Here is a 24,524-nt window from a genome sequence, read left to right as displayed (position 1 = left end):
GGAGGCGTCGTCACAACAGCCTTTTGAGCCTTTGGGAGACATTTCTCTCAACATCTGTCTTTCAAGACAGCATTGCATCTGGGTCAGTGGTTTTTTATGCAGTCTCTGTTTATTCCTCGTGCACTAAATTCTATCTCAGTGGAGATATAATTTTCTTAGGTCTAACCGGGCCTTTATGCTTCCCAGTAGTGACATGTGAGGTGATTGAACTGTCCGCTTTTCACCCACCTCCTTTTTCCTCTGTGGAGGATGAGAGGTTAAACTTGGTTGTATGTCTGTTTGGTGTTGGACAGGACATAATAAAAAAGGTTATAAAGGAAACAGGATGAAGTGTGAAACTAAGTGCTGACAAATGTCCTTTACAATGAAATTGGCAAAACCATTAGTCAAAAAGACTGGAGATAACTGCAGCAAATTGTTCTATAAAAACACATTGGAAAGATATCAGTACATGTAAAACCAGTGTGGTCTGTCATTGATAGAAGGGAGAGAACAGAATTGCTCAAGAAAGTGATGCTTTGATCTGGCATTTTTTTGTTTATTGAACATTTTACAACTTTGTAGAGATTGAGTCTTGATCTTGTGATCATAAATGGAATGTAACCAAACACATCTCGTCCCCCATTGACTCCCATAGTATTTATTTTCCCTACTATTGCAGTAAATAGGGGATGAGATTCGGTTACTGACATTCTTTCAAATATCTTCCTTTGTGTTTAGCAAAACAAAGAAATTTAGACAGATTTGGAACAACCTGAGGGTGAGTATACGATGATAGAATTTTCATTTTTATGAGAACTATCCCTTTAAAGACTATGTGCCCATACACTCTTAGAAAAAAGGTGCTTCAAAAGGTTCTTTGATGCCAAAGAAGAACCTTCTGGTCCCATAAAGAACCTTTAACATCTGAAGAACCTTTCTGTTTAAAAAAGGTTCTTTGTGGCAAAAAAAGGTTCTTCAGATTATAATAAGAAAGAGATGGTTCTTTAAAGAACGTTTGACTGAATGGTTCTTTGTGGTTCTTCTATGGCATCGCTGTGAAGAACACTTTAAGCACCTTTTATTTTTAAGAGTGTAGCTTCTGTTCACTTTGGTGTAGGATGTAACAAACCTGGAGACAGCCTTTGGATCATCATCCAAGTTTGCATTGGTTTTTGGTTGATAGAACTATTTCCAACGGTAGGACCATGTTTACTATTTTTGACTTGTTCCCTGCCTTCATCCTGAAATGCTTGGAAAGGCACCAGCACTCCCAGTGACACCAGGGGTTAAATTGGGATTTGTTATGTGCCGGGGCTCTGTGGGGGATTTTGAGGGGTGCGTATACGACGCTTCAGGTACGTGTCTCATATTCCTCAAAAATGCAACTGAATTGACCAAAAAAGGAATCCACTAAATTGTAATTTAAAGAACTGTACACCAATCACACAATAGAATAAATATTAGTCCAGGAATATAATTTTCTAAATATGATTATTTATTTCCTAATATACAGAACTGTAAACATGTTCATCAGCATTCAATAAATGTTGAAAACATTTAACACATCACAACAAATTTAAAATTTGCTATGCAAACCTCGAAATAAATAGTAATGATAAAAGGACAAAAAATTCTGTACTGAAAAGTTAGACTGTACTTCTAGACATAATGTCAGCTCCAGGATTACTGGAACACGATGAAAATGAGCAAAAACTGATATATAATGTATTAAATACAGGAAACGACTCTTGTTGAATCATAGAGGACAAGAGCTGTTGAATAAAATAAATACTGTATATACAACGACTCAAATAGGAAAGTAATATTTTTAATTCTACACAGTTTATCATACAGTAGTTCTTTGAATTACTACATATATAAAAATGTTGTTGCATTTTAATTCTACCTAAAATCGAATAACAATTTCTATCCAGTTTGCGGTCCTCTACCTCATATTTGCCTTCATTGTTTTTTTATTTATTATCCACCTGACTTTTTCTTAGTCTGGTCATGTTTGAGTTTGGATGCCACTGTGCTTAATAAATATCTAATAATATTACGCCGCCGTTATTGTAGTACCGTTCCATTAAAGCAGAGCTATCATGCTATGTCATGCAATCTGACTTCTTTACACTGTTAAACGTGCTGGCTTCTCATGCTTAACATGGTCAACTGTGCTTAATAAATATCAAAAACGAGTTGGACGTATGAAGTAGTATTTAAGTACTTGATACACTCGCCCAGCACTCCAAATTGTTTCGGAAAGTTTTTTCTAATACTGGATCCTTGTGTCATCACAGGGATCCTATTCCTTTTATTGTCATTCTCCCAGAAAAGCATGGCAAGACAAAGGCGAAACGAGCCAACCGACGAGCGAGACCCGCTTACCATCAAGGTTATCTGCGATGCGTCAAGATGGGCTGCTTAAGTTTAGGTGTGTCTGTTTGTTCACGGCATTTCAGTGATGGATGTTATATAAATGGTGAATATAACGCTGGATCTGGAAATCGTTTATGCTAAAAGATGCCGGACATGAACTGCAAGCGGTAAGCCAAACTAAGTCATACGTCTGTGTTTTGTTGGCAATCGGTGTGTACGTGCATAATTGATGTGATGATGTGTTGCTTGCTCGTGCTGTAGTTCCATCCCACTCTCCCCACTAGTCCCACCTCTAGCAGCTCGTGTTTTTCCGGAAATAATCGTACAGCTGTATATCTCTTTTATATATTTGATCAAACTAAATACTCTTCGAAGATATGACGTATGCAATACTACTGTATAGGCACTCAAGATTAATATGAGTTTGGCAGAAACTTCCTGTGATACGCAATCTTTAAAGGTTTGCTAAAATGGCTTTCATCGCTTAAGTTAAGCATTATGTTATCCTTGCTTATATTGCAGAACAAGACAAGTGAGTCTGATCTTTATTCAGAGGTGATTCTCCAACTTTGTTTTCCTCTCCTGTCCGTCTGCCTCTTTCTGCCTTCTTTATGCTGTTGGCATTGTTTAGCCCTGAGAGATGGTCTTTGCGGATTATATATCTGAAACAGAATGTTTCATAAATGTACAATGTTTTGCTGGGTCAAGATGTGTTCAAAAATAGTATATGCATGCAATATTTCACCTCAAAATCAAATAACAATTAAGCTGATTTCCACATAAATGATTATTGTAATGCAAATAAAAATGTTAATGACCTAGACTTTTATTCATGAGATTTACTCATTAACAATGTTGAGGTCTTTTATAATGAAATTGAACAAACTGAGCTTGACTTACACGATGTCGTTTCGCTCTAGTTTTGTATCTGGAGATGGGTTGATAAGGACATAAGAGTGGCTAGTCTGGTTTTCATTCAGCACTTCCGCATTAGGAGAAAAAAAATGTTTCGTTTATTGAAAGCATTTCAGTTGTTTAAAGGAGCAGTTCACTTCAAAATTTGCCCCCATTGACTTTTCATAGTAGGAATAAAGATTACTATGGAAAGTGAATGGGGGCAAATTACAAAAACTAATTGGGACAAAAACTACATTGGGACAAAAAACACATTTACTGATGCTCTGTTGCAATCGGCCCTGTGCTTTTAAATGATACTCAATTCCAAACATGCTTCAGAAAACACAAATTATTACGTACGTAAACGTCTAAAAAACATTTTACCATATAATTACATGTCTTTGGGTGTGCCTGAAACCATACAATTTCTGCCTTATCCAGAGGTAAGAGGGCATCAAGGCACATTGAAATCACATTTTAGATAACATTTTGTTTTTAATTGTTTGCTGCCTATTGCTTTTTTCTTCTTTATCAGATGTGTTGATATGATGCTTAGGAAGCCAATGAAACTCACCCAATCCACCTGTGGAAAGCCCCAGGTTTTCCATGCGCTTCTTGACCAGCTTTGTAAGCTCCTGTCTCTCTGTGAGTGAAAGCAGAAGACCTTGCTGCTGGCTGCTTCTCTCAACATCGCGCTCAGCGTGCCCCGGACCCAAAAACTGTGAAGGCCACCACATGCTCTTTCTCCGAAACCCCTGCTCCTCCTGGTCTCTAACCTCCTCAAAGTCTGCCACATTAACTGACAGCTGGGAACGTGGAGTCTAGAAGATAAAGAACAAGGCTAATTCTAAAGAGTGAAGCAGTAAATATATACGTATGAAAAACGTATGAAAACACTTGAGACCGTAACAATAGAAACTAATGAAACTTAAATCAGTTTGTTCAGTAAGCTCTTCCATGGTGTCTATTAATTTCTTAATTTTTTTAAGTTAATCTATCATAACAAAGTAGAGGTTTACACTATTTAAAACATTTTTAAATAAAATGATTACAAAACAAACTAATATTAATGAAGATCATCATATATGATATTTAGTGAACATAATTGATAACTCATAAGCATTTGGACATCTGTTGAGTATTTATTGATGGCAAAGTAACCTCAGGAGGTTCAACTGTCTGAGATTCGGTCCTGTAGATGCCGATGGGAATGTCTCCAGTGGTGGAGCACAGTGTTTGGTAGAGTCTGCCATATGTATGAATGCACAAGTCCTCCTCTGTCATGTGCATCTGAAATGTAATGTGCCCTATTTTATGACCGGTAAAAGACAAGCATCATTTCTTTTAATGATTAATGTTGTAATGTTGTATAAATCATGCTTACAACACAAAGATATCCAGATCTTGGTATAGTTTCCAGTCCAAGGAGGAGCTTTGTGATGGTTATCATGTAGTCTTTGACAAAAGACTACAAAAGTATGTTGAAAAAGTGTAATTAATCATTAGCGAGAGTATGCATATCAGATTAAAACATAAATATGATGACCCTTGTGTGCGCTCTAATCCCACAATTCAGACCTTTGATTAATGGCCTAGTCAATGTCATAGTTAATGTTTGGCCCTATTACTGCATTTACATTTTGAAATGGATTTTACAACAATAAATAGGCCTTTTTCACGCTTCCGGGTTTTTGACTTCCGCATCGTTTGACGCAGGGTAAACAATGTTCCGGTTACAGCAGTATCCAAGTCTAACAAGAGTGTCTGGATTAAATGTCTTAGTATAAATAATGCAAACGAGATTAATACCTTATTACCGCCTGTTTAAAGTTAAAATCTTAATTTAAAAACACCTCGCAGCTAAGAGGGGCTCTAGTACTGCTGTTTTGGTAATCTAAGGTTTGTACTATGGGACAGCAACCTGAAGGTACTTGCTGATTTTTACTGCATATAATAAATCCAATGTTGATGTTCTCTGTCTCATTTTGTTCTTTATCGATATAATGCACGACCAAACCAGACAATGTACACAAAGGCAGCACGTTGTGCTGGAAAGACATCACCCAATCCCTTCCGTCAGACTCGCATCACTTTATGTTTCAGAAAATTTCAAAAAATGTCTTCTGTTGTCTGGTCTCGCTAATGCTTCTGACATTATCAAAAATGTTGTAAAATAAATGTAAAATATATCATATCAGACGTTTTACTCGCGGGTGCTTTGGATCATTGCCACGCATTATATATGCATGTTTTATGTCTGCTCTGTGTTACTGTGATAGGGGAGAGAATAATTGTTAATTGTTAAACAGTATATTAAAATAAACGGAAGACCATGATTATTCAGGAACATTAGATGTGAAGTATTGAAAGAGACCCATTAAAAGATTGGAGAAGGACAATACAGCTGTTTATGGTAAGCATTTAATAATACGGTCTCATTTATTAATATTGGTTAAACATTATTAATGTAATACTTTGCATTTCTTAACCTTGGTTAATTTTAAAGTTCTACATACAGGCCTATTGCGTTTTCACAATTTAAGTTTTAACATTTTACATTTGGTAGCCTATGAAAGAACAAAAAATCATAATTTAATTACAATACAAAAAGAAACCTTACCTTAGCAGTTTATGGCATCTTATTTACTAACAAATATTAAAGAGTTACACTCTGTGTTAACAGTGTACCAGCATTTTAAAGTAATTCTTATAATACAGTGACGCAATCACGTTTAAATAACACGCGAGCTAGGATGTATAAAATCAAAAACACTTAAATGAATATTAGCAGTCCGAGTGCACAAAACAGATAAATGCACAGATATTAATTTTTATGTTTAATATAGATTATTGTCGTAAAAAAACAGTACAGATAAACGTGAGATTTAAATGACACAAGCGCATTCTATTACAATGGGATTTAATCTGTAGGGGAAGTTGCTTTACCCTGCTGTGACGTAGTTTCCGACTCGTGTGAAAGAGGCTTATTAGCCTTTAACAAAATGGTAAACAACCTGAAACGGAATTCCTGTTCTTAATAATGTCGCCACCCAGTGTTCATTAGCAGGCATTTTAAATAGTTTCAGGTTAAAAGGCAACACATTTTGAGAATAGCATTTATGATTTGATTTACCTGGTACAAGAGTGTGTCCAGCATGCCAACACTGAACACCCTACCCGCCGCAAAAGGCAGGCGAAACATGAAGGATAAGTTTGTGCCTTTCTCTCTTTCTTTCTGCTCCACGAGGTGATGAAGAGGTAAAAAACATTAAGACCAATCCTATCAAATGATTATGTATTCAAGAGATATTCAAAAGTAAAGAAAATTGTTTTAGATACATGACGAGCGATACAATTACACCATACCTTTACGTAATTATATACAAATATCAAATGTGTGGATTAGAGCTAATTTCGTTTAGGCCTGAGCAATATAATATATAATTAAGTAATATAATACTGTATATAGTTATATACGTCAATGTTTAATACCGACGACATCGATTTTCACAAAAAAGTTGTAGTCCTACGTTGCTATTCACCCATTTTGCTGTTCATCGAGCCTACATCGAGATTACAGCTGATTGGTCCGTGATGAAAACGACGTTGGCTGCAGCGTGTACGTCCACGTCAGTTCATACAAACTTCAACCGACCGTAGCGACACGCTGCTTAAGTTTTGATGAAACACGTTAGAAATGTGTGCTCACCTTCTCTAGTTTTGAGAATGCTAATGAGTAACAGTCCTTCACGCTGAACTGCATAAATCTCATGTTAGCAGGGTGGGTGAGCTCAGTGATGATGTTGAGGCCAGAGAATAACCTACAGGCGAGTCATTCACAAAAACACACAATACATAGGCCTAGTAGTTTAATTTTTCTAGGGAAGTGTTTGTGTCCTATTACTAAATACTTATGTATATTGATCAATATCTCAATGACATTACATTATATTTTAGTTTGTATAATAGTGCATACTAAAGCCATTTAAATGAGTGTTTTACCTGAATAGGGTTTGAACATTAACAATGGTTTTTGCATCAGCCATATAGTCTTCCTTGGCACTCATGGTGCTTTCCTTGTCTACCACCACCATATTAGCCGCAAAGGAGATGCCACAACGCAACAGGTCATCCAGGCTATTAGAGAAATAGTACATAGTAAAGACCCACTACAGGTAGGCAACTTTTCATTCAGTACAGATGCCTTAATATTTTCAAGCTGAGAAGATTCAAAGCTATATTTTACTTTCAAAAACAAGGTAAATTGATTTCTTAAAGGTATAGTTCATTCCCAAATACAAATTCTGTCATCATTTAATGTTGTTCAAAACCTGTATGACTCTTTCTTCTGTGGAACACAAAAGATATTTTGAGAAATGTGTCCATACAATAGAAGTCAAAAAGGTTCAATGTTGTTTGGTTACCAATGTTGAATGTTCTCCAAAATATATATTTTTATCTCCAAAAGAGATTGACACGGTAGCAAGTAAATGATAAAAGAGTTTTCATTTTGGGGTGAACCAATCCCTTTAGGGACATGACATACTGTAACAAAAGGCATTTTTGGCCCGGTTCCGCCCTAGAGGTTTTAACCATCTCAATTGTATTCTTATGCAACCCTACTGTATTTTTTATTTTATACATGTTCTCAGTTTAATTTAATTTGACTTTATTGTTAGAATAATACGCGAAGATGGCAAACCTCAAAAACCATAAATGGGAAATAAAACAGCACATATTACCACATTATATACCACGTTTAACTCTTGAGATTGGCGATCAGGCATTTTCTAAAGGTAAAAGACCTTCTTTTATTTTGTGTTCTGCTCATAGAAAGGGCCATAGCTTTCATGCTAATGTCTCATACTTATCAATTGATCCAACCAGGTAATAGATCATTGGGAACCAACAAACAGTGTCTAGAAAATCTTCATCTGGCCTGAAAGAGAATAAAAATTTCAAACAGCATCACATTGTATAAAACATCACATGTAAACAGATGCAGATAAGCACAGCTATATATACTAAAAAAACAAGAAATGTGTTTATGTAACGTTGGCAAATGTTTAAAAATGGGAATGTTAAATAAACGCAGTAAAAATGTGTTCTGTAAGGAGAATGAATTAGGGAGTTAAAGTTTTTACTCATGTTCCAAGAGTAGCACAATGGGGTAGAGCTCATTCTGTGCTCTGTATGAGGCTCGTAATGGGTAGATGAAGTTGCACAAGCCGTTTCCGGCTGTCTCGGCAGACACAATGATGAGCTTATTCTTCAAATCATACGCTTTGACATCATCATCATCGTCTTTGTGGTTGCAAGTCTTAGACAGAAACTGATATGACAAGACAGTCATGTGCAATGCAATACTTATATAAATAAATGGAAATTCTGCTTCTAGATTTAACAATTGATGTATAAATAAATGTTTGTAATTTATCCACCTAATGCCACCATTATTGTACCCTAAAATATCCACCACAAAAATGTATTCTTGTAGCTGTAAAGACTTGTTATACCTTGACCAGCTGCATACAACATTTAGACATTTTTTCTTTCCGTAAATGGCAAAGCGTCTGTGAACTTCCAATGTAGGGCATATTTGGGGGATACCCCCTGATGTAACAGCTAAAATAAGAGTTAAAAAAAATCAAACTAAGCATTAGCTTACAATACAGAGTAAAGTTCTGTTTTTCTTACCCACGTCAAGAAAAAAATCACCTTTCACTGCATTCATCTCCTTTGACAGTTCGACTCAGATTCTTTGACTGATCTCTGGGCAGGTCGTCTGTCTGAAAGGTAGTTGGATGTGGGTTGTCTAGAGCAGCTTTGGTTGGCCTTTTGTGCTCAGATGTTAAAGGTTCAGTTGAGAGAGAGGGACCTATACCGGATGGACTGCCTATATCCTGGATGTCTATGGCCATGGTACCTTATAGAAAATGTAAACTTTAGACAGAAAACTAGCATGACAAGTCACATTACTGTTGTATAAGTTTTTAGAGATGCACATTAAATATATCACAAAAGATTTGTGTAACGGAATAATCGAGCATTTTTACTGGATTAAATTGGAAAAAGTTTGTAGAAGCAAATTAGTATAAGAAATTAGTAAACAAAATGATTTGATAAAGATTTGATTATTAGGTGATTATTCTGACACATACTGGTAACAATACTGCTCAGGGGGAGGTGATTCTTGGGGATCTTTTTGCGAAGTGACTCGATCTTAAAGCTGGAGTTCTCCTCTTTGGTGACATTAATATAGAAGCACATGTCTAAGGGTTTCATGGTGTGCTTAGGGCCAGGATTCAGCAGAATACTCTTAGTTTCCTCAGGACAGACTCCTATAAGACAGATGCCATACCTAGAAACGATGAGTAAGACATATTAGTGATCCCAGGAATTTGCTTTTTTCATAGATGTACTACGATTCGGAATCCTTGGATGAAAAAGTGCTTTTGCAATAAAAGCTTACAGGCCATTTTTATATTCTGAACTTCTCATCAATCTGCATTATGACACTGAATGCAACACTCAGCTATGCACATTTAATGTACTCACTTTTGATAAGCGTGGAAGGAGGCACAAGGAAAGCTCATTCCTTCATACTCAGAAAAGAAGACACTGTCTTTGAGAACAATGTTGTACACCTCATTACCTGAACATTTGTCATAAATTGTGTGCCAGTCGTCAGGAGAGTGTTCACCTTCTCTGTAGTTACAGTATACAAACATTAAGATACATTTTAAAATACCAGAATATGAAAAACAGAAAATGACATTGAGATTTTTAGTAAACAACGACTAGGTTTCTTATTTGGGTGCCCTATGTTGTACACACAGGCCTTGTGAGGTGTGCACCAGCAGGGTGATGAGGGTGGATGTTGCGGGACAGATGCAGTTCAGGGCCAGCATGGCGTATTTAAACTCCTCCTCACAAACAATGTGATCTGAATAGAGATATCAACATACAACTGTGTTAAAGTCTATTGTTTCTTTGCAATCACATTGTTTGGGTTTGGATTCGAAAGATACATTTTATAGTACCTGCAAATTTCACATGCAGTTTGTTTTCTGGTTTGAGAATCTGAACAAAAAGTGGACAAGCAGGAGCAAAGTCCTTCACAGCCCAAGCCCGCAGAATGGTCTGATGATCCTAAGACAAAATTGTTAGATTATAAAAGGAATATTTATAGAAACAATAGAAACAGAAATAAAATAAACTATCCTTTACACCCCGTGACCATTTGAAAATTTAATCAATACTTGCTTTATAATAACAAATAGTGTATTTTGCAATGTTTTTGATCAAGAATGAATGTTTTGAGTACATACTTCTGCATTGCGGTCCACCTCACAACGGCTAGTCAGAATGAAACAAGCCTCAGCTTTATCCAGCCTGTGAGGAAAGATGGGTTATACTTTGTTGCCGAGAGATTTTATTGCTCTAAAATGTATAAAGACGGCGTCCCACTGGAAGATTTTCAGCCACATAACTCATTTACAAGTGAGGCGACTTGACTCCCTGCTATAAGTTAATGTTCTTATCGATCTTCTGATAAAATCTGGCTTCTTTGAAATTGCTGCCGGTAGTCGCTGTGGATCTTCAGAGATGGGCAGTGACCAATGAGATTCTTCTAACACTAAAAAACCGATGAATGATTTTTCTGCTTAGATCTGATGCAAACTTTTTCTGCAGCCAAATTCTGTGAATGTTAAAGCTCAATACTATGTGCCTCAATATTCTGCATCACTTTACGTATAACGGATGTGTAAAACAGGCTCAACATGATTGACAAAACATACAACTAGCATTAAATGAAATGCTGTCAATGGCACATAAACAGCATTCTGTATTGTCTTTGAACTCACTCTGCCCTGATCAAATCTTGGTCTTTGAGAGCAGAGCCTTGTAGATATATGACCCTATGTGACCACATTGGGATCTGCAGTATCTGTCTTACTTTTGTGTCCATCTCTGTTGGGCATAGGATGATGACGTAGTGGTCCTAGAAGACATCAACACCAAACAGTAAGAACTATTAGTATTTAAAGTGCTTTGAAATAAATGACCTGATCACTTCTTATCAAAGCTGTCTATATGAACTCTTTAGCGGCTAGAGACAGATTGTCATTTTCGAGTCTAACAGACAGTTTTAAATCATTTTAATTATAGTGTATAAGAGTGGCCAGTATATATGTTTTAAATTACGTTTTATGTTACAGGGAGTTATATGGGAACAGGTATTTTTGTAAAATGTACCTCAAGCCCGGGGTGGGCATAGAACTCATTTAGGAAATCCATCAGCAGGTTGGTTTTGAGTAAACTGACGCACAGCACCACGTGTCTCTCGTTTTTAGTTCTTTGCCTGCTGTAATCCCCTCCTGACTTCTGACGTTCCATCCACAAGAAAGCCAGCTGCTCACACTTGTCATCATGTAACAGAAAAAAACACTTTTACGTCATCATGCACAAAATGCCCTGGCCTAAAAGACATACTTAAGAATGCAGCATGTTACACAGTTAAAAAGTAATATTGAATCTAAACTGAAATAAATTTTGATGACTCCAAAAGTTACGAAAAGAAACACAATCACAAACTAAACTAAATTTCAGGAAAAATAAAACTGAAATTAAAACCTAACTATACTAACCCGTTTTTTTTCTGTAGTATCAAACGCAGGTTTGAGCCATTTACCTGGATAGGGAGGATCATTAAAGCCACAAATATCATGATAACAACCAGCAGCTTGGAGGGCCAGATGTCAGGGACGACGTCTCCAAAGCCCACCGTAGAGAAGGTTACAATGCAGAAGTACAATGAGTCGAAAAGACTGCATTTTTTTCCAGCTCGCTGCAAGTGTTCAACTCCACAGATGCTGGAGAGTGAGCAAATATTTTGATAAATGCAAATGTTAACAACACAACACAAAGAAGTCCATGCTGAGTTTGCAGAACATTAGGGACTGAATGCATTATGTCCAGGTGGCTTATTAAGTATAAAAGTCACATTAAAATGTAATCATGACATGACATGCCTCAAATATCCTGTTGTGTACTCAAAGAACTTTAAACCGTATTTTAAGGGCTTCAAAGCTCTTTTTCTCATAATAGGGTTATTGGTGTAACCATGTGTAGTCTTTGTGATTCTTCCAGGAACTTATAAGATTCTTGAATAACCCCACATTCAGTTCTGGAGTCACCTTTTCACTACACTGGGACCTCAAAGTGCTTTGCGGGTTATTGAAGGAACTCACATTCTAAAAAATGGTTCTGTAAGATCTGTAAACTTGTAGGTGGTGGAGAATCTCTCTTGTACAAGACAGTATCTAGAGGAACCCCCACAAATTCTGCATGAAATGGGGATTTTTAGTGTCTGATCATTTTGATGTTTTATAAGAATAAGAATAGTCCAAAGTTTGGTTTGTGGTCCCTGCTATGTGAACAAACATTTTAAAATCATGCACATGATTGGAAAAGGCTAAATGTTATTTTGAAAGATTTCAGCAAGCTTTTAATTATTTTATATTCCTTACTATTGATGTTATATTAATTTGAGACAAAACATTTTTATTCTGTAAGTAGATCCTAAGTCACTGAAATCTTTTGAAAATGTAAGCGTTGTTGTGCTTTCCATCCAAACAAACTGCAGCTGCTCTGTGTGTTTATTGTGCAGTCTCGCCCTCCACAGTACTGTGGCGCTGTTGGCCCAATGTCGCAGCGTCAAGGCGTGTGGCGCTTTCGTTGGTATGTGTGTTTTTTCCAGCTCTGCGCAGACCGATCACCTTATGACAAAAAGCATACGGCAAAATAGCATCTCTAAAGCATACAGAGCAGTCAGTTCACAAATAGCTCTCACTGTGCTTTGATGTCATACGCCGATCCGTCTGCGATCAAACATCTGTCTGGCACGTCAGCACGAGGCAGTAGGGCAATTCCAGCGTTATGGATGTGACATTTTGCGTTATGGACGTGACATAAAAATGCTCAGAGAATGAATTTGTTACAATTATATTGAACCATCTGTTTATATTTTACTGAACCCTTGTTGATAGAGTCTAAACATCAAAAAATGTCAGTCTATGAAAAAAAATTCTATTTAAAAAAGGGAAATAAACATGCGTTATGGATGTGACAAAAAAAGGAAGCGGTTTTTGGGAGACGATAAACTTTGTAGGATTTCTGTAAAATAAAATGCACAATCCTGAAGCAATAATACCCAATGAATGGAGAAGGGATGCCTCTTTATAGAACATGAAATAGTTACTTTATATTCATTTTCATGTGTCCATTTATGAGGAATATGTAGCGTTATGGATGTGACAATCCTGAAAATGACACTTACCTGACTATGAAAAATCATGCACTAAAAATAAAACAAATGCTTTACAAATTTGAAGAGAGATCTCACATGGGTATTTGAAACACCAAATGTTAAAATCTGTACTGTTACCATAGTAAAAACCGCTGGTAAAAACTTAATTTTTTCATGGCTAGGTTGACATTTTTGGGGAATTGCCCTGTACGAGTTTTCACCGTTGTCCCCTCGCGCCACAGGCGGGAATTCAAAATAATATGGCGTTATTTTAATGACAAATGTAGCGAGCGCATTATTACAAGGCGAGAGCGCATTCTTGTCATACGAGCGCGCGAATCTCTCCGCTCGCACGACGATTTCCTTTGCTCATGCACAAAACTGGAAGCGCGCTTTCAATTATACGCTGCTCTCTTATGAATTTTCTCTCCTCTCGCTCAGTGAGCGTGTGCGCACTCAAAATGCGTGCCGTGCGTCCACGAATCCTTTGGTACTCTTGCTCTCGAGAGGTCCTCCTGTGTGTTCCAGGCATTATAGGCTGTCAAAAGTAGTCAACCAATCAGGGATAGGCTTCAAAAGAAGGTAAGTATTATATTTATTATAATATTTTTATTATTATGGTATTTGTTATATTTGAACTAGGGCTGGGCGATGTGTTTAAAAAAATGATTGATTATCGACTTTAAAATAATCACGATGTCCGATAATATCGGGTGTGTTTGACTTCATGCAACGTTGCGCAGACAATCAATCTGCGGATACGGACCGGGAGGGAATTCGTTCCGGACCCGCCAAGTGCCAAACAAACACACACACACACACACACACACACGCACACACACACACACACACACACACACAGGTGTTGCAGTGACTTCTTTCATCAGGTAAAGCGCATAGATAAACCATAGCTTTTATGCAGTAGAAAAATGTTACAGGTGTCCTGAAATTTCATCCTACCCGTCAGATTATCCTACCAGGCACGCGCACATCAATGTTACGTCATTTTTTTGCACTATAAAATCATCCTACCTGTTTATTTTATACTGCTACGGGAATATGATAGTGTATTTTTGTTGTTTAATCATTCTACATATAGTACAATTTGATTGGGTGTTGCGCTGTAAATTACAGCAAAATCGCCAGTGTTAAAAAAGGTCAAATTAACACTCACAGTGTTGAGAGTGTGGATTATATGTACACTGTTCGTGTTAATTTGACCTTTTTTAACACTGGCGATTTTACTGTATACATGTTTCTTTTATGCTGGTAGGATCTGACAGGGTATTTACGCTGTAAATTTATTTCATGTGTTTATTTTAAGATAGTAGGACTATCTATCAGACAGGGTATTTTGCATTGTAAAATCATCCTACCTGTTTATTTTGTCTGTGGTTTAGATTATATTAATTTTTGCCCTGCGGTAGAAAAATCTGACAGGGTAGGACAATTCGATCACCGGTACAGCCCCGCGAGCGTGAGGTTTTGCTTTGCCGACGCAGCTCGTCTTTCTCTTGGTCTATCTGTGCAGCGACTGGCAGAAAACAGCAGCACTTTCAACTGACCAAACAAAACAGCGTTTCCAGAATTCTGTCACTGTTACTGACTGCCTGGGCATATGAACATTAACGTTCACGCTAACGCCTACATCGCATGATAATGTTATAACGCGTATCTTCCATTATTATCAATTATCGTCTGGTATCTGTCTGTTGTAATCGACATCGGGATATTTGCGAGACATCGGCGATATAAGATAACATCGTCACATCGCCCAGCCCTAATTTGCACATGTAAACATACTCATTGACAATGAAAAAATCTGAATAGAGTGGATTATTGCTATAAATAGCCTATTGTGCTCCTTAACTATAGACCAAAGCAGTGTCTACCAGGCATTGTAATATTTTGTTTATTGTTACATTTGTAAACCAATTTGTGATGTGCTAAATGATTAAATGTAATGTTTTGAGACGTTATCTAAATCCCTCTTTTTTGTCTCTGTCTTATTCCCAGGGACACCCAAGGCCAACAGACCCAGCTCCAACCCACCCTGATGCTCATCCTTGCACTGCCTGGGACACCTAAGGCCAACAGGTGTCCCATGTGTCCCCAGGTGCTCCTGTTCTTTTTTTGCCATAAATACATATCTACTTTAGCAAAACAAAATTGTGAAATGCACTATAGAAATAATTTTGACTTTGGATCCTCACACCACCTGATAATAGCAGGAAACCCATTTGTAGGGTTGGGTACCGAAACCCGGTGCCAATATGGAACTACTGTATGTATGTAACTGGACCGAATCAAAATGCAGATTTTGGTGCCTCATTTTGGTGCCACTTAAATGCTGACTGAGCCGTCGATTGAGACATTTGCCCTCATTCAAGTGAACGAAAGTAGGAAACCTCAGACAATACAAATCCAGCACATTTTATAGAATGGTTAAAAGGAACGCTGATCTCTAGACATGCAGTCTGTCAAGCTTTTTAATCTGACTACATGTATAGGCATATAATTATACTTATTCATTATACATACTGTCTGTTTTTAAAATATTAACATATAATGTAGAGGTCTCTGTAAATGGACTTAATCTGTTGATATATTCAACGCATTTTCTGCCCATATTTAATACAACTATGGCGAGCATTTAGTTGTAGCTGGAGGGTAAACAGTAAACACTATAACATCTTTCTAGCAATGTTAGTGTACATGCTCGTTTCACTTTAACTGTGAATTTGTTGTGTATTTTTATTTAATATTTTTAATTGAACATTTTGTTCTTTAATGTCATCCACTGGTGTTTTGTGACTCTTTTTTTACTGTTTAGGCACCGGTAACGGTATTGGAAAAAACCCAAACGATACCCAACCCTACCCATTTGGAGAGAACAGCATTGGTTTTTTTCTTGCTGGCAAGAATTTGCTTTTTGCAAATTACAACTTTACCTTGGTGTAGGCCTTGCTATAGAGACTACTTTTTTGCTGGACTTTTTTACAATTGTACATTTGTACAAAGTACCTGAAATATTTCTGTATTTATATTTAAAGTTAAGGCAAATTATTTGGTTAGTTTTGTTAAGATGTTGTTTTAATTTATAACAAAATCACCAACACAATATTAATTATACATTTGATTTCATGAATTTAGAATTGTAATGTACAATATTGACTATTTTGTGAATATTTATTCAATGTAAATTGTTGTTGTTTATCAATAAACTGTTTGCTTTGTGTTTGCTTTTAGTATTTCTTCTTATTAAAATATGTGAATAGCAAATATAAATGTGAAATGGTGCCTTGAAGCACCCAATATGGTTCCAGACCATTTTAATAAAAGGATCCCCAAGAAGCCTTGAGGGTTCCTTGTTGAACCGCCCTTCGTGAAGCAGTGCCTTGAGTTTCCCCTGAGGGTTCTGCCGGCGTGGCAATGTGAAGAACCCCAAATGGTTCCTCAAAGAACCTTTAATTTTTAGTGTATGACAAACTCTTAGCTGTTCATCAAGTATCTTGTGGAAATTCACAATGAAACACAAGGAAAAACTGCTTAAGAGAAATGGAGATAATTGTTGAAATACAATAAGAGGATGGAGCTAAAAATATAATATCTAAGCTCACTGTATGACATCTTTGAAAATCGTTGTGTTTCTGTGGATCTTTTTTTTTCATGAGAAATATCTGATTTGAGAAGCAGGAGACTTCCCCGAGCTTATCTCCTTTGACTTTTATTGTTATTTAGCAAGAGACCCTGAAGAAATCTCCGTCGTGATTTTTCTTTCGCTTTGCGCTTACTGTATGAGAAAATGGAATCCATTAAATGATAGATTCAGGAAATGACAGTGAATGGCCTTCTATCTGCATTAACACTTAAAATGACATCAAGTTAACATGCAGGCAGCTTGTGAAAATCTGCTCTAAAAGCGTGGAGATGCACTTAGGTTTGCATAATGGTGACCATTTAGTGTATGTGGTATTCTGATGATGAAAAACTGACCACAAAGCTATTATAATATTGGATTAGTCATGTGAGATGAAGAAAAGCTTTCAAGCCAATCAACCACAAAATATGATGAGGTAGAGAAATAATGGAGAAAGTTAATATTGATGAGGTCAACACTCTAGGGTTGTCACGGTACCATAAACATGTCTTATGATACTATACCAGCTGAAGTATCTCGATACCAAGTAGTAACAAGATGCTGTGCCATATAATTCAAATCTATACAAAAAACACAGATTTAAATTAAACATTTTGTATTTACTATAATAAACTGTATTATACTTTGCAATAGAATATGTTGTTGTATTAACTATAGTAATTGGATAAATTGTAGCAAATACATTTACATTTAGTCATTTGTAAATACTATAAATACTGTAGTATACTTAAATATTTACTATGATAAGACTCAAAAACACTAGTATCTATGAGTATTAGTAGTAAATACTAATAGTACACTAGATCATTTTTCACGTAGGAACTAATTCAAATGTTGGACAAATTTAATTGATACAGCAGTCTTTATAAAGGGAAATATTAGGCTTACTTTAAATGCAGAACTAAAACGGCCAGTAGGTGGCGTCAATATTCCACTGAGTTAGTGAATCATTTAACCACCTCGTTCAAATCGCCAATTTGAATCATTAACTCGATCGTCCTAGACATTCAAAACACACATTCATTTTGGAGATAAACACTGCAAAAAGGCAGACGTAAGTGTTCAAATAAATATTAATGCGCATATGCAACATTAACTACGGCACTACGATACTACCGTTTCAAAAAATAGAGAGGCATCGCGGGTATTTTGAAGCTATAGCATCGCGATGCTACCGTAGCACCGGTACACCGTGCAACACTACAACACTCAACTCACTCAACGTTTTGCTGTTTTTCAACATGTCCAACGATAAGTAATAAATAAATTAATCGCAATATATTTAAAAGCATGTTTTACACTAGGAACACTGTGCCCTGTTTTAAACACCCTGTTGTTGAAATAGCCTATGTTTTACCTAGGCAATTGCAGATCTAAAAATCGAATTAACCTTAAAAATGGCACATCCAAGGTTCAACCACAAAACATTTATAGACCGTTGCAGTTAACTTCCGGTCTGTGTTTATCAGTGTCTAATAATATTTATATTTTATTTCATTTATGTTAATAATAATTTATATCATTATTTGAATGTATAATAATTGTATTAAATAAACAATTTGTTGAATTTTGTTGTATGTTAATTTTTTAAAATATTATGTGTTGAAAGGTTTCTGTAGTTTTGTCGCATTTAAAAAAACCGTATGGGACATTGACATCTAGCGGTTGAGCTTGATATCGCAGTCTAAATTCAAAATATTGGAGAAACAAGTTTAGCCAAGTAACGGTTCTTTTCATAACTGCTTGTTATCAGAAATGTAGTTTATTTCTTCTTTTGCTTGTTATCAGAAATGTAGTTTATTTCTTCTTTTGCTTGTTATCAGAAATGTAGATTATTTTTGATAGCAAGCAAAAGAAACCGAGAAGAACCGTTACTTGGCTAAACTTGAAAAATAGGTACTCTGATTTGCGAATGTATACCGGAAGTTAAGGGCAATCCACGAATGTGCGCATAGTTACGCAGTAACTTTCTTTATCTTGTTGCTTTGAAACCATCTATAGGAGAAATTCTGAGAATTAATTGTATAGTTTTGTTTATTTCCATATCGTCTGCGTCCTTCTGTTTTTCAGGAAATGGAAAAAAACACTTTAGTCTTTAAATGATTGCATACTGTGTTGTCAAAGTTGACAAGCACTTTTTAATACTTTTTATTGGTTAGATATTTGCAAAACCCAGTGACAAACATAAAGGGTGACTTATAAAAATGATAATGGCCAAGAAGACAAACATGGAAATATGAGATATCGCTACGTTCTCTACGTTCATTAAAAGATGCAAACCAGGATGCAAATTAGCCCAACGCAGTGCTAAATACAATTTGCATGATGTATTTTGCATGTATTTGCATTGTCTTGCCAGCCGACCTCTCTGAGTGTTGAGTGGAGGGTGCAGTACACCGCCACAATCTGATCACAATCTGTATTTTGGTGTATTTTAAGTGACTTCAATACTTTTTGGGGCCACTCAATATAAAAGGGCATAGGGTGGCAACACACAAGGGATAAATAAGGATGTGAATATGGATGAGCACATTTGTGGTGGATAAGTGGTCCTTACTTTAAAAGCGGAAACCACAGAAAATTAGCTGCAATTTACTCTGTTTTTGACCCTGAACCGAGAGCTGTCAAACGAGAAAAAAGGTTCTTCAGATTGTAAAAAAGTAAGAAAGAGTTCTTCAAAGAACCTTTGGCTGAATGGTTCTTGTGGAACCAAAAAAGGTTCTTCCATGTCATCGCTGTGAAGAACCTTTTACATTTACATTTATTTACATTGCATTATACCCTACATTTGTTTCTAACTAAGTATGAGCAATCTCTGGGATCGAACCCATGCCCTTGGCGTTGCTAACGCCATGCTCTAACCACTGCGCTACAGGAAAGCCACTTTTAAGTACCTTTATTTTTAAGAGTATACATGGTAACGACTTACGAAGTAAAAACAAGGCACAGAAAGGTGGAGATGAGAATGAGGAGCTGATGGAACATGGCTGTCTGTGTCCGATGAATAGCACGATGAAGGTCATTCTGAGGACAGAACCATTTATATTGTATGTTGATAATGTCGTCAAAATGACATGAGCATAATTTTATAATAGCTATTATTAAAAGAAGTCTGTTTTTTATTTTAAAAGAAAAGTACAGTTACAGTTACATCTACCGTTACATTTGGTCTTTTAAAATTGTTTTTGTTTCCTATTGACTAATTCGTCAGACTTAAACAACACTGGTCTAAAAGCACAGCCTGTTTTAGTTTTTTACACAGCTACACTGCAACAAAATACCACCAACAAACATTTAGAACTGAATTGTTATGTTAAACGAACATCTTTAGAACTTTATTGTATATAAAAAACAAAACAAGAAGTGCTTCTGGACCACTGCTGTTTTCTTCTTGCAAAATGGTCTATATGACACTACATCATTTTTTAAAAGAGAATTATAAATAAGTTGATATACTAAAAATATACTCACAACCATGTTCTCCAGAGCACGTTTTGCCAGCCAGCAGTTCAGAAACACTGGGATGAAGAGATTCTGAAGTGGTCTGTAAAAAATCTGTTACAATAAAGAATACTTATTTAACCTTGAGGAAATTGGAGAGTTGTTTTAAGGTATCGACTCAAGCTTACAGCAAGTCCTTATCAACGCATATCTAGTATTTCATTTATTTGATCAAACTTAGTTTTTGAGTTTGTAGTAAAGTCAGTTCATGTACAGTGCCAGCGCAACATGTCAGAGCATGCACTAACTGCTGCCCAGGATTGGATGATGATTTCATAAGGGTTCTTGTTTTTAGGTGTCTCAGGGCCTAAGCACCAAGTCACTTAAAAGAACAGATCACCCAAAAACGAAAATTCTGTCTTCATTTACTCACCCTCGAGTTGGTCCTAATCTGTATACATTGTTTTGGTCTAATGACCACAGAGAAAGATATTTAGAAAGAATGCTTGTAACCAAATGTTTTTGGCCACCATTGACTTCCATTGTAATTTATGGTAGTCAAAGGTGGCCAAGAACTGTTTGGTTAAAAGCATTCTTCCAAATATCATTCTCTGTGTTCATCAGAACAAAGACATTTATACAGATTAGGAACAACTCAAAGGATGAGTAAATGAAGACAGAATTTTCCTTTTTGGACTGTCCCTTTAAGGCCCTAGTGTGCAGCTTGCACTATATGCATCAAAAAACCTGATAGCGCTAGCGTGCCATTTTTTATTGATATACTTACTGAAATCAAAAATGGCACTGTGTCAATCATCTCCAAGATAAACGTTATTCGAAGAACCTGCTGCCATATGTTACCCTAAGATCAGATGAAACATAAAAACGACAGAGATAACACGGATGATTGCATTAGATGAGTGGAACAAATAGAAGTAATAATTGGTCTATGTCTTTAGTTGTATTATTTGTTTCACAGTGAGAAGAGTTACTTCACAGGTTTTCAATACATGAATGCACCTGTTCTAATGGCACTAATTAAACAATTTTTTGTAGCACAGCAAGCAGACGAAAGATCTTAAATACTAGTTAGGAAATTATTATAAAAAATACCTTATAGTTTAAATACGTCAGTAGGATTCTTTGCAACAGACATATGGTGGCAACAGACAACTAAAGAAAAGAACTCTGAATGAAATGTCTCATACATTAAATTTTAATTATTATGAATGACTTTATAAGGTAATCCAAGTCACACTCTGTTTACCTGTACACTCCAAAGCGCGTCACTTCGTTCAACCCAAATTATGGATGCCCTGAGAGCAATAATAAGGTTATAAAATTCATGAAAATAAGTAAATCAGAAATATTTATTATCATATAATACTGTACTGTTTTAGTTACTCAGAAATACATACCAGTTTATTTCAAGAAAGGTATAATTTTTGTATTCACAATTCAAGCTATGAAGGGAAGATATACAATATTTTGAGGCAAATATCTAATGCAACATCATTGGATGATAGGTGTACGTTTTACAGCAGTATATTAAATGAATGAAAGCAATGAATAGATACCATGCATGTTCCTGTGTGGTGTCGTAAAGCACTCGGCTTATGTACAATATGCAGCTCAACAGCTTGAGGGAAAAATAAAACACTCGCAACCTGAGACCTGAAGAATTTAACATAGGTCACTTCAGATATGGTTTTCTGGTGCACAAAACTATTGATGTCACATGCATTCAACAAGTTTAAGTTTTGCATTAATTGAAACAAAATAAACCTCTCAAATGTAGCGCATATTCAAACTTAAACATTTAAACCAATGTTAATACATTTAAAGCTATTTATTCTGCAGTGTTTTTTATTTTTTGTGAAAACAAAATTACATTTATTGTGTTATTGAAGCAGAAGTGTCATTGTTTAAGTTAGACGATGTACTTGAAGAAAATAAAGTGCAATGACACTTACTCGATTTTTGGTTCTTGATAAAGAACAACTGGAGGCGTTCTTTGAGGGTGTTCTCACTGGCGTATTTAACCTGCACCCTATGAGCCAAAGCAAATGAATGAGAATTATGGATTAAATAAAAGTATTTTGTTAACCCTCTTTTAAAAGTGAAACCGTATTTTTCAGTATGCACTTGGAATTCTCATTATTAAGTAGTAGCTATACAGTTTATATATGAGTAGCATCTTCTTGCAAACCCGGAGGCTGCACTTTCAGGATGCATTTCTAGGACCCTAGGTTTTCAGCGACAACGGAAGCGACGAGTGCATCTGTGTGGTTTTCTGAAGTATGGACGACAATAAGAGTGTGAATCATATTTCTTTAGTTTAACATTAAAAACAATTGTGAAAAATTTAATTGGAAATAATGTAGCCGAAGTGAGTTGATCGTGAGTTGCTAAAATAGTCTTGAATGCACTATATAGCCACAATAGAAGCTTCTAATGGTGTAAAACGAGTTGTAAGTATATATTATTTTAACTAGACATCATACACTTGCAGACTTTTTGAAAGTTTCAGATAGAAACACACTAACTGATCAAATCTGCAGACTGGCACAGGCTTTCTGCAACCACTCCAGACTGAAAATCTGAGCAAAAGTCTTGTAGTGTAGTTTAGCCTTTAGGAGTCAATGAAAACGTCGTTGGTGAATTGAATGAAGTTGGTCATTAATGAAGTGGTGCATCAATGTGGTTCATATAAACATGTTTTGTGTGTTCAACTGTTAATTTGTTATTTTATTAAATATACACAATCTTAAATCTACCCTCAATGAGTCATCATTGTGTCTTCACTCTGTACTTGAAATGTGGTTAATCTAGTGACTGAAAAGGCAATACCATGATTTATTGTTTATTTTACTGGATGTTTTGTTATATTATGCTAGTTAGTCACAATAATTACTCAACATTAAGCTGTTAGCAATAAGGTTTACTTGTAAGAAATAAAGTAGCCTAGTATTTGTCTAAATAGTTAGAATTGGGTGGGAATACTGTTTTGTGCACTCTTTTCGGTCCTCAAAAACTAGGGTCCTGGGACTGCGGTTCTCCGAACTCCGATTCGGTAGGTGACGCCATAGACGGGTGACGCTGTCCCAAAAAATAGTGTCCTAGAGGTGCGGTCCCAGAAGCGGAGGCCCTTGGAATTGCGGCCTCCAGTTCAGTTTTGCAGTCAGATAATATAGTTATAGACTGGTGTTGTTTTTTGACACAACCAACATTTACTAAAAAATGTTTCGTTTTCTTTTTGTTGATTAATTTTTTGTGATTCAGTGCTCTGTAAATGAACCAAAAAATGTTTTTTTATGACTTTATGTTTGTTTTATGTAGCTTGTAAAAAGTTCATATGTGACAGCTTAACCCATAGTGTGATAAAAGTTCAATGTATGTTAAATCTTTTATTTTCAGTTCCATTGTCATGACACATTTAATAACAAATCATTTCTAGCAAAGCTACATAAAACTTAACGCACAAAACAAAACCACGTACATAGGCTACTATATAATTCTACATGTGTAAAGTTTCCTGCGCAACAACAGTGAAAATCGAACCGAGCACTTACTTGCCATCGTTTTGCCATGCCTGCTCTCCAAGTAATAAATCCTTAAATTTGTGTCTACGAGGTAAAGTTTCCCCTTTGTTTTCAGCATTAGCCATTTTCTCCAAAGTAAATGCGCGACAATTTTATTTATCACAAACTTCTCGTTACGTCTCTGGTGCTGTATAGCCTACTCAACTGTTTTTAAAACGATTATCCACACTATCTCTGTCCTTCTTTCTGTGATACGACTGTATCTGTTTTTTGTAAGCCAAGAAGACATCCCATCAGCATCTTCTCACAC

The 24,524-nt window shown here is 36.1% G+C and overlaps 1 protein-coding gene across 1 annotated transcript; it reads right to left on the bottom strand.

Moving 5' to 3' along the window:
• Positions 1-1,497: 1,497 nt before the first annotated feature.
• Positions 1,498-24,506, bottom strand: kcnt2 (potassium channel, subfamily T, member 2). Its single transcript, XM_057334906.1, has 29 exons — positions 24,245-24,506; positions 22,646-22,722; positions 22,250-22,346; positions 22,091-22,135; positions 21,940-21,988; positions 21,786-21,845; positions 21,460-21,534; positions 20,703-20,786; positions 20,161-20,255; positions 11,954-12,134; positions 11,518-11,682; positions 11,127-11,263; positions 10,590-10,653; positions 10,302-10,410; positions 10,096-10,204; positions 9,817-9,966; positions 9,420-9,619; positions 8,977-9,184; positions 8,775-8,883; positions 8,403-8,590; positions 8,126-8,197; positions 7,261-7,395; positions 6,968-7,079; positions 6,392-6,493; positions 4,643-4,726; positions 4,420-4,548; positions 3,833-4,079; positions 3,262-3,343; positions 1,498-3,023 (listed from the first exon to the last, which is right to left on the bottom strand). Exons 1-29 carry the CDS (start codon positions 24,337-24,339, stop codon positions 2,873-2,875), a joined length of 3,411 nt encoding a protein of 1,136 aa, XP_057190889.1. The 5' UTR covers positions 24,340-24,506; the 3' UTR covers positions 1,498-2,872.
• Between the last annotated feature and the right edge of the window lie 18 nt (positions 24,507-24,524).

Source organism: Triplophysa rosa, linkage group LG5 (assembly GCF_024868665.1).
Source record: "Triplophysa rosa linkage group LG5, Trosa_1v2, whole genome shotgun sequence".
NCBI lineage: Eukaryota > Metazoa > Chordata > Actinopteri > Cypriniformes > Nemacheilidae > Triplophysa > Triplophysa rosa.
Note: the sequence above shows the minus strand (reverse complement) of the source record. Positions and strands in the feature narration are given on the sequence as shown.

Coding starts and splice junctions, on each gene's coding strand:
- kcnt2 (XM_057334906.1), bottom strand. CDS start 24,339: ATGGCTAATGCTGAAAACAAAGGGGAAACTTTACCTCGTAGACACAAA. Junction 21,535..21,785: donor TGACGTATTTAAACTATAAG/GTATTTTTTATA, acceptor ATCTGATCTTAG/GGTAACATATGGCAGCAGGT. Junction 4,727..6,391: donor TGGACACACTCTTGTACCAG/GTAAATCAAATC, acceptor ATACTTTTGTAG/TCTTTTGTCAAAGACTACAT.